Genomic DNA, 15,651 nt, shown 5'->3' with positions numbered 1-15,651 from the left:
AAAGCCAGCATTGTGTATTTTTAAATGAACAATTATAAATATTAAACAGGGATTTAATCGAAAAATAATTAGACTTTTAATGTCGGTGTAATTAAACCATCATCCGACACCCTTTAAACTAATGACTGCATTTAATAGCCATGTTTTAATGACAGGCAAGGAGAGCTGACGTACAGTAAAAAGTTTCCTTTGGCTCATTTTGGGAGACGAGAGAACTTATACTGTAAAAGCTTATATAAAAAAAACCCTTTAATTATATGTATATAGTGCCAGTAGGAAAAAAGGATCAAGAAGTGCAACATATTCAATGATTTACAAGAGGAGCCGTTACAGTGAAATATCTCAACTTGCCTCAAGTATATTAGCAGTTAGGCGTGCGTGCGTGCGTGCTGTGTGTGTGTGTGTGTGTGTGTGTGTGTGTGTGTGTGTGTGTGTGAGAGTAATGTGTCAACCAGGCACCCTTTAACCTGTGAGAAAAGTGTGTGTGTGTGTGGTGGGGGTCAGATCACTTTGGAGACCGGCTGGGAGAGAGGGGAAGTCAAGGGAGTGGCTTGTTGGTTCTGTGTGTGAGTGGTGTTAGTGGTGGTGTGTGTGAGTGTGTATGATGTGGCTGAGGGAATAGAGCGTCAGAGTAGCGGACGTCCTGACTCCAAGAGGGTTTCTTCTGAGAGTGTGAGAGAGGCAGTCGGGTCAGAGAGGAAAAGGTAAATGTGATTCAGATTTTCTCACAGACCAACCCAGACTTTCTTTATGATTTTTTTAATGAAGACTGAAAGGCCTTTTTAATCATCTTCCTTCTTCAACCTGCGTTTGTTTCTGTCTGACTGGATAATGGGACGTACCTGCCTCTGTGTTGACCTTTCAGGTTTGTGCATATAGCTTTGTATTGCAGAGTTAGATCATTTTCTATTCACAGTTTATCTCTTAGGATGTGGATGACACCTTCATGATGCATGAGATGAAACTGGATGATGAGGATTCAAGTTAAAGACAGATCCAACATTCTAAAACTATAATTTTATTGTAATTTAACCCTGTAGTCAGTGTCTCTGAGGCGACAGGTTTCCCTCTCATCTAGGTGTGTTGCGAGAGCACAGGTAGGCGGGATTGCAACTCCAGACTGTTTGCTCTCTGATCTAATCAGAAACGTGTTGCAAGAACAGACCTGAGGAAAGAGTTGTTTAACGGTCTTAAACCGGACTAGTGTTTGCATTAGAGAGGTTTTATCTGCCTTTGGAGATGAGTTAGGATGGAGAGAAATAAAGTTGAGTTGATCCATTTAGAAAAGAAGACCAGAAAGCAGGCTGAGATTGGCATGTGATGATGTGCAGTAAGTAGGAATGGGAATGAAGCACAGGGCTGAGTTTTTCTGTGGGTTCCCTCACTCCAGACGAGTGTGTGTGTGTGATATTGAGATGATTGCTACTTCATTCCAGCTACTGTATTTCAGTTACTGGAGGTAAGCCAAGTGTGTGGTTCCTCAGGCTGCAATAATGGAAAAAGAGCCACCAGGTTTCTTTCCCTCTCCCACGTGGGCACACGGAAGACCCTCAAATGGTTTGACCTCACCAACGTTGCAAAGGATCTGACTTTCATTGAAAACGTTAATCTGCAGATGATCTCAGCTGTATGACTTGATGGTACGGGGAGGTGTGTGCCTCAGCTTCATTGTTGTTATTTTTTGGTGGAGTTGAGGCTTCAGAGGAATCTAGATGGCCGACGCCTCGCTGTGGTCACGAGAGAGGACAGTTGTTTTTGTGTTTATGTGTTTGAGTTTTCGCAATAGCAGTCCAAAGCCTGCAGGCTCCTGAGGCCACATGGGATGAGTGGTTCGGTGTCACAGTTGGTTCCCCTCCGTCAGGTCTTCACTGCTGGGGCCAGAAGGAAGCCGCTAATGACAGCCTGGTGACTGGCAGCAGGTTCGCAGCTCCGCTTTGCATCTCCAGTTCCACTTTATCTTCACTTTTTTTCCCCTCTGCCTCGCTGTCTGTGAGAAATATGTTCCCTGTGGTTTGGTGGGAGCTGTGAAGTGACGGCTGTCTGTCTGACTCCTGGTGGAAGCGGGAGAGGAGAGGAGGGGTGGGGTGGGTGAGGAAAGACTTGTCCTCTCTAATTGTGTTTATGGCTCTCCCCCTGTGACTCTGTGATTGAGTGACTCCACTCAGAAGGAGAGTGACCTCACGTTATTACACTGTAATGCCTTCAAGCTTGTTTGTGTCCTACAAACTCATCAGACACTGTAATTACTCATTAAATGAGCATTACCCTAAATTCCCAGTCTGCATGAGCAACGTTCAGCGTCAAGTTTAAAAGCTCTGAAGACTTTTTTTTATGACCCACAATTTGTGCTGCCTCTCTTTAAGCACCGTATGGAAACATTGGAAAGTATGGGGAAAAAATGACATTGGAGCTACGTGTATGTAGATATAAATTTACTGTCACGTATTATTTCCATTTTCTTGCTTATTATGAAGACAGCTTTTTTTTTCACAGTTGATCTCCACATTTTTAGCAAATGAAATCTTGTCCGCTTCATTATAACACATTGAATGGTGTGGTGGCTTTGTTTATAACCCGAGCTGTGATATTCCAGGTTTCCTGTTTGTGCTGCTGTCTCCAGCTACAGTTTCTGATTACTCTTCAGCGATAGAGTCGCTCTGCCCTGTAATCTGCTCAAGGTGGGGAAAGTCACAGTCAACAGAGCAGGACGTCTTGAGTCCTTTCTCACCTCTCTGTGTGTGTGTGTGTGTGTGCTTACATTTCCAACAGGCTCTGTGATCACACACTGCAATGATTTAAAGCCTTTTACAAACACAAAAGTGTGACTTATAAGATAATCCCCTCTGTAGCTGAAAACTGTACCAGTCTTTAAAAATGACATACTGTAGTTTACACACGGACGACACATTGTGTGGTACGGCGTGTGTGTGTGTGTGTGTGTGTGTGTGTGTGTGTGTGTGTGTGTGTGTGTGTGTGTGTGTGTGTGTGTGTGTGTGTGTGTGTGTGTGTGTGTGTGTGTGTGTGTGTGTGTGTGTGTGTGTGTGTGTGTGTGTGTGTGTGTGTGTGTGTGTGTGTGTGTGTGTGTGTGTGTGTGTGTGTGTGTGTGTGTGTGTGTGTGTGTGTGTGTGTGTGTGTGTGTGTGTGTGTGTGTGTGTGTGTGTGTGTGTGTAGTTTTTTTTTTCTTGCTCGAGCGCTTGAGTTGCTTTTTAGAAGTAATAGTAAACTGTAAAACTGGTGATGTATTTCAAGTATGTATGGTCATGTCCTCAATGCTTTTTCAGGACCCACCCACAGGACAATTCTTTACCCAGAGTCCAACACCTTTTTCTGCTGTGACATAGTTCCTCATTATAAACGAGTTACAAAATGACGCTTTTTGCCCTTTAATAGAAAAGTTTGCAAGTCCTTGGAGTGTTTGGGATTACAAATATGCGCGGGACAGATTTAAAGTCTGTCTGTGTGGGCACATGTTCTCAGAGGAGCCTTATTTGTGCAGCTGATTTTCCTGTGGAGTAGCTCAAGGTCAGGAGAAAGAGGCCCAACAGTAGTGCCGGCATCTTCATCTCTCCCCCACTTCTTTCCTCCCCTCCACACCTCTCCTGTTTCCTCTCCATATGTCAAAATGCTCTTACCTCTCCTCAGAGATCTCACCCCTGCTGGAACGTTCCTTTATTTGTGCAGGTTAGAGATAAAGCTGTATTTCGTGCCACAGGTAATCTCAAAGGGAGCGACTGGAGTGAAATCAGGCTGTAAAGCTGAGATGTGCATTCAAGGTATCTGTTGGCTACTTTGGCTTTCAGGGCGTCTCTCTCTCCCTCTCCCTTAGACCCATATCATGGAAAATAAAACAGATCATTACTTTTCCAGCTGTCCATACATGTCGCTCATCATGCCTGAAAGACTTGACCTCAACCTCCAACAAAAGGCAGTTATGATCTCCAGCTGACCTCAAAAGATGATCAGAGGACCGATGTTTTCACTCTAATCAGAGAAATACGTTTGCAGTTTGTTCTGATTAAAAACCTGAAGACATCGTGACCTGAGAAATTTAAAGAGCATGATACGTCTGGAGCTTTTATTGAAATGCACTGAGCATGTGTGCTTCTTTTCTTTTCTTCTCCAGGAGACAGAGCGGGAGAGTCACAGTGAGCAGGAGCGTATCCGATCTCCGATCCGGGATTTACGGGGACAGCAGACACAACAAAGCAAAGAGCTGCAGAGAAAAGGTGAGACACACTGCCAAACTACTGACTGACTGCAAGCTACACACACCAGCCAAGCCACACTTTTGGGATTATCGTTACAAAAAATCTTTGTCTGCTGTAAACATTCACCTATTCAAGTTTGGGGAAGAATTTGAAGCCAACACTGACCACCTCTGTTGCGTTTATGACTGCACACATCCGACTCGATGCAATTTCCTCTTCACTGCCTGTTAAAATAGTCAGCTGAAGGAGCCTTTCTCCTGAGGTGGCGGTCAGGAGGTCATATTAATTCATCTAACCTTATTAACTGTTTGGAGAACCTCATAGCTTTAGGCTTAATTACTTTAGCTTGTGTGGGGTCATTTCATTAAGGACTTTGTTAGCCACACCATTAATAAACTAGCATGAATGCAAACCTTCAGGAGGTGATGAATGGGCTTCTTTCACTTGGATTTCTGACACTTTGCAGGCACAGAGGTGACTATGAATAGCTTGTAAAATGACAAAAGTGTGTTATTGAGACTCAAATGTGGTTACACACCTATCTACAGTATAGCTTGTCCAATTTAAGCCATGTGTGCCTAACTATATATTGGAAAAAGCCCTTGAAATATAGGACACCAAACGCAATTGTGATTGTCCTTGGCTGAAGATGAGAGAGTTTATTTTTCTTTTATTTAATCCCTGAGCCGGGCTGACCTAAACCTGGCCCTTGAGGCAACATCCATAATGGTGTCATTCAGTGTGGCCTGGTTTGCCCTGGACTTGACTCTCTGTGTCCTTCTCCTCGGCCTGGGGTTGGTGGTGGGGTTATGGGAAGCAACAGAGGAAAACCCAACAGCCACACCTCATCTAAATAAAGCCGATACCAGAACAGAACTAAGGCCGAGTGAACTTGGCCGAGAAACTCCCCGCTGTTCCTGATTTATCTACCTAACAATTTAAACCTGGGTGAAACCAGGGTGAACAGAAAAAGAGACCACCGTAGAAAAGCCGGTTAGGAATGTGCCTTTTTAAAGTGGACACCAATCAACAAAGACACTGAAGTTTGTGGTCGGGAAAGGACGGGGTTGACTGGGTGGGCCGGCTGTTCTTCGGCGGGTGTCTCTCAGCAGAGGGAAAGGAGCAGCAATAAGAGAATGACTTGGACAATGCTGGGCAGGTTTTTTGGGTCTTTGAATGCAGCAAAAACGCATACCTCTACCTCTCAGACAAAAAGCTTATATGTACTATCTTTACCTCAATGACCATGTGTGCAGTACTGCATTCTAGTGCAACCTGTAGGTCTGTGATTTAGAAAATTGAACGTTTGGAGAGAGACGATCACTGGAATGTGCCTTGAGTTCCCAAAAGATAGAAACTCTTGACAAACAAAACTGGAATACAGGAGCATGTTCTACTGTTATCCCGGGCAACGAGTCATGCGTGTATATCAGGTTATTGCCATTCACACAAACACCATGGTCTGCAACTGTGGCAAAAAGTCTACCCCAAATTGGACCAGAGATGAATCTGGATTAACTGGAACTGTCAAAAAATCTGGGGAATTTTTGCATCTTTGAGACTAGGCAAGAAAAATGAGGAGGAATTATACCGTCGCTTGAACTGCCTAGACACATTTGCGACCTGTGCAAGAGTTAAGCGTAGGCATAGCTTCACTAAGAAGGTTTATAAGCCAATAAGGTTGGAAACCCTGGCATATGACCTTAAAAGGATTTTCTCAAGCACCTTTTTTAATAGAATTAAATAATTGCTGCCATGTTTTTTTTACATTTCTTTTCTTTATATGGTTGCATTACTAAGAGTAAATGCAACAGCTTTTAATGAGACACATTTTTTGTAACAATAAAAGCCACGGAGTGATAAGCCCTTGCATCAGCAGGCGAGGGGGAGTCAGAAAAGCTGAGTTGACCAGTTCACAGCAACGGCAAATACAAGCTTTCCTCGGGTCACCGCTTCAGTGTGTGAAGAAGGCTAAATAAAACCCTTACTCTGCCTTTGTTTGTGCCCTATATATTGACTGGCAGCTGAGGGCACGAGAGCAGGCTGCTTTTGTAGCTATTTCAGAGCAAGCCTCTCATTATCCAGCAGCAATGGGATTTTCCAAGAAATAAACAATACACATGACCGTTCCCCAATGGCAAAACATGAACAATCACGAACAATGAACAATGTGTACGTTTATCAAAAATAACTTTGTTCTTTCACTTCTTTTGAGCAGTAATTGCATTTGGGTTGAGTGCATCATTGGATTTAGACACTGCTATCTAGCGGACCATTCATCGGGTCACATGTGACTGATTGGCAGCCATTTGTTGTTCTAAATGTGTATCATAATTACGTTTTCTATTCAGCCTGTATAATATAATCATCTGGTCTGTTAATTAACATCCTGCTTCCATTTAAACAAATTATAGAACGTGTTAAGCTTTTTTTTGCTTCCTACTGGTGCTCCTTCAGGCAATTTCAATATTTTAACACTCAGAATGAAAACGATCAATAAGAAACTCAGTGTCAGGGTCAATCACTGGTTGTGAACTGGTATGGTTTATCCCTAAACAGAGAAAGCTCATGACCCAGGTCTGCATTTTCAACATACGAAGCAAGATCAAGCAAGTCAAAAGTGTTTTTTTTTTACAAAGTTACCTACTGTGGCTTTGAACAGCACCGTGAACGCCCTGTCATGCTGGAAATTAATGGGCTTTTCCGTGGCTGCTGGTCACTTTAACTGATTGGTTTGTAAATGACAGCCTTGCATACTTCCTGAACCCAATTTGTTTGCAGTGCTAACACACAAACACACACAGGTCACACAGAATGCTTTGGTGTGTACACGGGAAGTGGGAATCTGATACATTCCTGGTTTTCTCTGTTTTCGTTATCTGTGGTACGTACACAACCTCAGATATTCCATCACTCGAGCACCATAGGGTGTTGGAGGTAGAGACTGTAACAGAGGGAGGATGTGGGCTGCGCTGTGTTGTTTGTAGTGTGGTTTCCTGAGGAGAGAAGGAGCAGCGAAGGAGCCTGGACAGAGGGGAGGGGAAGTACTTGTCCTAGTCTCTATTTCACCCCCACTTCCTCCACACCGCCTATGGTTTAGCCACATGCTTGCTTTCTTTAGTCCTGACCCCTCCTTCTATTCTACGCACATCCACCGTCACAATCTCACAAATCTTGCTCAGGAACTTAGGCCAGTCTGGAGGAAATGCCTTCATCCCCTAATGTCTCCACGTGCCTCCTCTGTGATCCTGAGTGATATATTCTAGCGTGGCCGGTGCCCGCAGAAGTATTTCATTTCCATCACTTCAATCTCAAACTTCACCACCTACTGCTTTCCTTTACTCGCATACAATAACACCCTCTCGACTGTAATTCACTACTGGTGTGAGGGGAAGAATATACGTAATATGAGAAACAGGAGAGCTAGAGGAAGGTACAGAAAGGCTTTCATAGCTTATTGATTTCATGTGTTTCCTGTTGCAGGTTCCAACTCAGGCATGGTGCTGGTTCTCGATCACCTGGGGAAGGACGATGGCCCTGGAGCTCTGCTGATCCAGCCTCAGAGAGACGCTGTGAGCACAGAGCCGGACCTCGTCCTGTCTCACCGTCAGCGGTCCGACTCCTCAGCGTCAGACCGCAGTGCGACCTCTGGGCTTTCCAGATCCAATCTGGATTCTGTGGCCCTGGAGAAGAGTGCAGGCTCAGCCTTCAGAGGCCGTCTAGACTCTGGAGCCTCGGACAGAAGCCAGAGTCCCTTCCAGCGAGGTCGGCTCGACTCTGGGGCATCAGAGCGAAGCGCCAGCTCCCTGTCCCACATCAGGCAGAGGCTGGGTTCAGATGTCTCAGACTCCGGTGTCAGGCCCCGTCTAGGGCTCTGGGGCGTCAGACAGCCAGGGTCTTTTGTCTCGGAAAAGGACTGACTCGGGGACATCTGTTAGTGCGAGTGTGTCCTCTGAAGAGAGGGGTCCTGCGGAGGACGTGGAGGTAGCCACGAGCGGGTCCACTTACAGCACAGATTCAGAAGCCGAGAGCGTAAGCCACGGTCCAGACAGCGTTCAGGCTCCGTCCAAACAGGACCTCATCATTGACCAGGATCAGCCGGATGGTGCTGTCTTGTCCCGGAAAGATCCGGCTAATGGCCTGCTCAATGGCAGCATCAAGGGGAAATTTGACGTCCAGAAAGAAAAGGTAAAGTGCACCCTTCTTGTATGAACTTGTTGTCTTGGAGGAGACAAATTAAAAAATGAATAAAGTTTCAAATATTATAAATGCAGCTTCTATACAGGGCAGAAGGGCTTATGTATGAAAATGATCCAGATATATCCCCATCAACTAAAACAGTAAGACGTCTGATACTTCCCAAAGTTAGATTTAAATTAGTTTCCTCGTTTAGGACATTCAAAAGAAGTCTATTTATCCTCTGATCTTTATCTGAGTCAGCTTCACAACATCTACACACTGTACATACAGTATGTTATAATTTCACCACTAGAGTGGGGTGTTGAACCACGTAGTCTCTCAGTAACATGCACCAACAGTCCAAGCTCTTTCTTTTCCATCATCCCACCCCAGACACTCGTTCTTCAGTGACACCCAGGTCACATCGGCATCCATAAACACAACTCGCAGAGCCCCTGTTAGGTGCTGTTTAAGTTTTGTTACTTAGCAACACAAACAAACTGTGCACCTGACCGTCTCTGGTTCACCTCAGCGGCGTGTCGGCCTCACCTGCTGTCAGAGAGGGATAGAAGTCGATGCGGGCCAGAGGTTCTGTCTCTCTTCAGCCCAGAGAGCGCACATACACACACAGCGGCTGTTTGTGCACTGACTGTTGAGCAACATTTCCCATCTAAGGGCCTCGGGTCACCGTGACGCCATCGTGTTGCTCCTCGAAGTGTGTTTACTGAAGGCTAGTCCCGGACTTCTTTTTATTGTTCACTGCAAGATATGCTCATTCTCCAGAGCAATGTAAACACTCTGGGGCCCATCATGGCACCGCTGCCAAAAAAGAACAGAGGCCCACTGCTTCGCTCCAAACACTAATGTTACATAATGAAAACACCACCGGTTGATTCTGTTTTTGTGGCATGCTAACCCCTTATCTCTTCTACTTCCTCTGCTGATTGTTCCATAATGTTTCTTTGTTTTTGTTTTTTAGATGACAATAAGCAGTGATCTGCCCCTCAATAACGGCAAAGCAAAGGACTCTGGTAAGAAACTAGTCAAATTTGTATAATGAAGTCATTTCCAGCTCTCAAATATGAATATGTCCTCTTATTAGGATCTTTAATGCTCTTAAACCTATATGCTCAGCTTCAGTTGGTTTAGTTTAATGAGATTGTCTTCATCCGGGGATCTGAAGTGGGTAAAACAATCACATCATAGTTCATCCCCTGTGGGACTGCACTTTATGAAGACAATAGGAGCCATTAGTGGGGCCGTGTAGAGCCACTCACAGTAGAGTGCTGGGATGAGGGCATTTTATAACGTACACCATGTTCTCTTTTTTTTTTCTCTTAGCTGTGTCTATTTTATTATAAACTGTTCTCCTCGCGAGCGCCACATCTTTTTTTCGTTGAGAAGATGACCTCAGTGGATATTTTCTCCTCTAATCACTAATGATTTTTCCACTGGAGAGTCTGTGCAAAATCATGAGCTCTGTACACATTATCTGAAGGTATTAAGGATCAGAGAATGGAAAAAAATATCCATGAGTGGAACAAACATGTCCTGAAAAGTCCAAAAAACTCAGTTAAACAGGGGGAGTTAAGTCAAGCAAAATAAAGGGGCTGGAACAAACCCTAGCGACAGGATGAAAAGGGGAATGGGAGAGCTTTTAAGGTGGAGGAGGATATAATAATGAAAGCAGGACAAAACATAAATGTGCTTAATTCAGACTGAATAGTGGAAAAGATCCAGACTGCTGTATTCCTCTGTGATTTCAACTCCTGCATTATGTCTTTACAGCACCTGAGAAAAAAGCGGTATTGGAACAATTCAACCGCACCAACTCCGTACGCGATCGAATGCGTAAATTCACGGAGGCGAGCCAGAGCGCAAACGTCCCGGCTTTGAGAAAAGCTCCTCTGAGGAACGGCACCGCCTCCAGCCAGGCGAATCTGTCCAGAGCCACCGAGATGTTTACACACACCGGAGCATCCCTCAGCCGATCTGGAGACAGGCCAGAAAGGCCACGTGTGGACTCCACATGTCACACCTCCACAGCATCCCAGAGTCAGGCCGTACCTCAGCCAAGAGGTGGGGCCAACAAACCTCTGTCTTCAGCTAACCAATGGCAGAGCTCTGTGGGCGGGACAAGGCATCCGGCAGAAAAAGATGTGCATGCCTCCAGCAACTCAAAGGAAGACGGGACCCCAGGGACAGCAGCTGAGCAGCAGGTCACCCAGGGAGAGGAAGACCCAGACATGAAGACTTTCCTCACTATCGAGATCAAGGATGGGCACACCACCAACACCTCTACGTCCGCCTCCAGGGGCAACATGGTGCCCATTACCAACATGACCCCACGCATCACCACTAATCCTCTGGGGCAGAGAGGAGGTAAGAGCCCCATCCTTACAGCGCTCATTAACACTCAAATAACTATTTCCCAAAAATGTTGATTCAGGATTGGAAGGAATTCTGAAAACATGTTTGTTTTACTTCTAATGCACAATTCCTTCTAGGTGACACTTGTTTATCAGCCCATAGTACAATATGCAGTTTTGCAGCAGTTTGTTTTAGGCCGTTTTCATTTTAATTTAGCGACTTTATGTCTTGCTAGTATCAAACTTTAGATCACAAAGGAATCCCAGTTGCTGTAGGAGGCGACCGGCTCCAGGGAATCGGTCACATGTGGGACGATGACAAGCAAAGCGCGTGGATGAGTGGGGATAGATGTTAGGGCTGAATATGAAACTGAGCGATTGAACTGAAGGGTCGTTTGTTATGGAGTGGGCGAGTTGGTGCAGTGTGGAGGTGGTGAGGTCAGTGGTCAACAGAAGCGAGTATATTTGGGACAAAGGAAACAATAATTGGCTCTCAGGGCAGACTGAATGGTGAGACTGTAACAGTGCAAGTGAATGAGCCTGCTGGCCCACACAGTACAGGGATTGTTTGTTACTTGCTGCATATATTATCATTCCCCCTACACTTATCTAAAAGGACACTTTCTTTAATCATTCTTCTTGGTGTGCATTGAAATTAGAGAAATGTTTTTGATAATCCAGATCCATGAGGTAACCAGGGGTGGACACTCAGTTTTATGTCACATATTTTTGTCTCCTGTCGATATCCACTGTCTACTATCAGGAAAGGTGTCCATGCATTTTACACCTTTTCTGTTTTTACTACTATTATTGAGTCATCATCGGGTACAAATTAGTTATGAAACATGAGGAAAGAAAACAAGTCACGTGTCCCAGGGCTGGGCGTAAACCAGGGATGTTTCAGCGCCTTCTGTAAAAAGAATACTTAGCTGACTTGGAACAAAATATAATGAAGTTTCCCCTGATTTCTAAGTAAATAGTGTCACTCCCCTGAAATAATAAAAAAATACCCTGACCCTATCAGTGGTGTTCAGTCCTGCTTTTTCTAAATTATGTATACCTCATGTCATACTTAGTCTTCTATTAATTACTAAAGTATGTCAAATGTTGTAGATCTAAGAGAACTACAGTAAGTACTCAAAAAGGCACATTTGTAGGGTGTGAGTTTCTGTATTGTGAAATAATTGAAGGCACATTAAGCAGCAGGAAAGTCTCATTAAGACCCTCTACATGTACGTACTCAGCAGCACAGTACATACTTACAGAGCAAGCAGTACTAACAGGGATTTATTAATTGCACGACACAAAAACATGAATAGCTGAAGTGTCAGTGTGTTTCAGAAGCAGAGCTGCTACAGCTGCTGCAACTGTACAGTCCAAACAAGACGTCTTAGGTTTCAGCTCTTCCGTGCAACCGGGACCTCCAAACCAAACAGTTTATTTAAGACTCAAGCTGAACCTGTGTGATTACACCTCTGACAACGTCCCCCCCTCCACTGACAGCCCCAACGGGCTCCTCCACGAGGGTCACAACGTTTTTTTTCCAGCTCAATTTGCTTTAATGGTTTTGGGCTCCTTTTTTGGGAACCTGCCTGTCTCCCACTGACCAAAGACAGGCTGGGACTGTGTCTCCAGTTTCTCTTAAAAGCACCTACCCTGAGTCTTAAATGTAAACTGTGCTGAGCTGGTGTGCATCAGTCTTGTATTTTATGATATAGCTTTTGTGCATGTTTAAAGTAAAGGGATGGGGGTGGGGGTGGGGGTGGGGGTTCGACAGCAGGACGAAGGGAAATCCATGTGCAGGTAAATAAAGAGGGCTGTTTATGTTAAAGGTGGCGTCATCCACATTTTCTTGCCTCTCTCATTAGACATGAGAACGTGTTGTTTATGTCACCATGGCAGCTTATTGAACTGACTAATGGCTACCACCAACACAGAGCAACACCATGCACACATCTCAACTGCACATGCATCTGCATCTTTATTGTTTGTTCTTAATCAACCTGTGCAATGTTTTTCCACTTGAAATCCATGTTAATTTCTGTCTTCTCTTTTATCTGTTCCAGAGTTGACCCTCGGCCTCAGAGCTACACCGTTCAAGATCACCTCATCCAGCCTCTCCTCCGGATCCTCCATCAAGGTACAGTCTGCCATTGCAAATTATTTTCTTGGAAGTGATCATTACATTGATGCTCTGCAGGGGAGAGAACCTGTCAAACAAGCATCAAAACCACATTCCACGTTGGATCCAATTTTTTTAGATTAACGCTCTGTTTTTATCCTCAACTGAAGTCCAGTGTGTTTTTGCTGCGTCCCTGTCACCGCAATCACCTATAAAGGCCTGAAAAGCAAGTGAGCCGGGGCAGTGAGAGACAGACGGAGGGTGTAAAAAGGAGGGAGACGAGGGAAGAACAGTGTTTATCAAACACAGAGTGGGTAGCCAGTCACATCTGTCCTTGTAGGGTATGTGGAGGAGAGAGAGGCAGAGGGAGGTGCTCCGGGCATTCCTTGTTTTTCTCTCGGCAGGCCATGCCCACTGAGATTTATCTGGGAAATGTTTCCCCAAGGACACCTGTCTGTCTTCATGCACACTGATTGCCGTCCGTCTGCATCAAAACACATGTTGACACAAGTCCTTCATCGCGTCTTTTCTTAGGAGCAAATGCAAAAGATGAATCTCTAGTCAGAGTCTAAGTGACCCCCTCCCGTCTTACAGTGACCTCAGGGGTTAGAAAGAGCAGCTACACTCCCATTTGCCTCGTTCCTCAGCCTCCTCGCTCCTCCATGAAAGGAAGTATCCTCGTGAATGGGGAGTGGAGGGCTGAGGAGAGGAGAAGTGGTGAACTATTTACTCCTTAATGGCTGTGTATTCCCCCCCTGTGTGGAGCGCAGCTGTAATCTGGTAATGGGATCAGGGAGCTGGTTAATTATGGCTGGGAGGAGGCTCTAAGAGGCTTCGGGGTGAATTTAAGGTGTTGGAATGAGACTGTCTCCATCAGTTAGGCCCTGGTTGAGACGCACAGACACAGGGGCCGGTAAATGCTCAGATAACACTGCAGTCTTTCTTGAGAAGGGAACTAGCGGCCAAAGATTCTGCAGGAGATGACGCTTATACTCGTCTGAGTGATGTTACGACTTTACCATAACGGCATGCAGGTAACGTCTTGTACTAACATGTGAATACCATTTTTAAAAATATGATGTACTTTAGATAGTGCTTAAATAAAGACATACCTCTAACTAGTAAAACCGGAGATAATGATAATGCTGAAATGGTCCCGTAATTTATTCCGAAGCTGTTCATGCTATTGAAGAATCCACATTATTTTTCATTTGAAATACTTCCTTTAACTCTGTGGACCTCCCAATGTTTCCAACAGAAACACAAGTGTTACTATCCTGCCATCCTGCTGACTGCATGCTAGCACCAATAAGCAGAGATTCACATACATGGTTATCCAAACTGCATCATCTTGGTGTATGCTCAACATGAATGCCTTCATTATTGAAACCACTAGCCTGTGACAATAAGTGGGTCTTTATCTCGTTTTTTCACTTGGCTGACATTTCACCAGCCTCAACTTTTTCCTAAAGTACACTGAGCCTGACTGACTGGGCTAATGAGATTTTAAGAACAGCAGCAGACACTGTTAGTTAACATCAACTCAAGTGGAAGTTACCTGCAGACTGATCCAGGGACCACTTGCTCTCTGACTTTGCCTGGTTTAGAGGAAGTTCAAGGCTGTGTGAGATGTCAGGGACGGATTTTGAATCCTCTTATGTTCATCATAGTGTGCAGATATTAGGTGTTTTAATACGTTTTTCCTGTTTGGTGTTGATCATTGTTGTTTGTTTACCACAGTGGTTCCTGCTGAGGCTCTGATCTGTTTGGATGGTCTGGGCTTCTTCTCGGTGGTCCACATTCGGCACTCAAACCTTCCCTATTTCTTAAGTGGTATTCTTTTTAGCTTCCAATAAAACATGCTGCTCCTGGGATCTATTTAAGGGACAGTCAATGAACAGACTTAAAAACAAATATGAGGCCAAGCTGCTCTTTCTTTATTATAAAAGCCAGATTTAAGATGACGTTAATGGTCAAGATGCTTGTAGTTTCCAGTTCAGTGATGGGAGCTGCTTTCACACAGGTGAGGCCAGCAGCTGGTTATCGATGCCTCTTTCTCAGAGTGATCGCAGCTGCTCCTGCTCATCTCAGCTGTCCACCATGCACGGCCTTGAACACAAATACGGTGATGACAGGACAGTCGCACTGGTAAAGTGCTGCTGCATGAACACGGACACACAGGCTCACACATTGTCTCATTGTCACACACAGGGGGGGATTGTTAACATACTGCTGAACCATCACACATGCTGATTACCCAACCAGTTTACATGTGTCATAGAATCAAGCCTGGTCTGCAAACTGAGCAGAAAAGAGATGTCTAGATTCTGTTTTATTGCAACTTTTTCCGTCATTTCTGGTGACTTTTCTTTAATCTAAAATCTCTGCATTGCTTTATTTTTAACTCTGTTAGAGCTAGACTACATTTATTTTTTCGAAACTGTCTGGAAACTAATTGTTCACTGTATAGCAGCAGGGTTCACAATGGCCACAGCAGCTGTCACATAAGTCGTGTAAATACTTTTTGTTCTGCCCCTAGCTCTTTACCCCCACGTGACGTGGCGTCCCTGCAGCGTCCCTGCTGCCGGACACATTTCTCTTTACTCTCCCGAGGGCCAGACTCCTGCTGGGAACTATTTTTCTCACCTTTTATTTACCAGGAGAGACCATTTTTGTCACATTGTCCTCTCTTGTTATATGTTTTACTATCAGCTTAATGCGTGATGTGTTGGCATGTCAGCAAGAGCTACTGATTTATCACATTTGCCTTCAG

General features: G+C 44.7%; 1 protein-coding gene across 1 annotated transcript in view; it reads left to right on the top strand.

The window, feature by feature from the left end:
- The window catches only part of smtnb (smoothelin b), a 46,948-nt gene that overhangs the window by 20,203 nt on the left and 11,094 nt on the right, over positions 1-15,651 (top strand). Inside the window, 6 exon segments of the mRNA XM_063896700.1 lie at positions 4,124-4,226; positions 7,692-8,077; positions 8,079-8,396; positions 9,367-9,418; positions 10,176-10,769; positions 12,823-12,896. Of these exon segments, the coding sequence (XP_063752770.1) occupies positions 4,124-4,226; positions 7,692-8,077; positions 8,079-8,396; positions 9,367-9,418; positions 10,176-10,769; positions 12,823-12,896 (1,527 nt within the window).

The sequence above is a fragment of the Eleginops maclovinus genome, chromosome 12, assembly GCF_036324505.1.
Source record: "Eleginops maclovinus isolate JMC-PN-2008 ecotype Puerto Natales chromosome 12, JC_Emac_rtc_rv5, whole genome shotgun sequence".
Classification (NCBI taxonomy): domain Eukaryota; kingdom Metazoa; phylum Chordata; class Actinopteri; order Perciformes; family Eleginopidae; genus Eleginops; species Eleginops maclovinus.
This window is presented reverse-complemented; position numbering and strand designations above follow the sequence as displayed.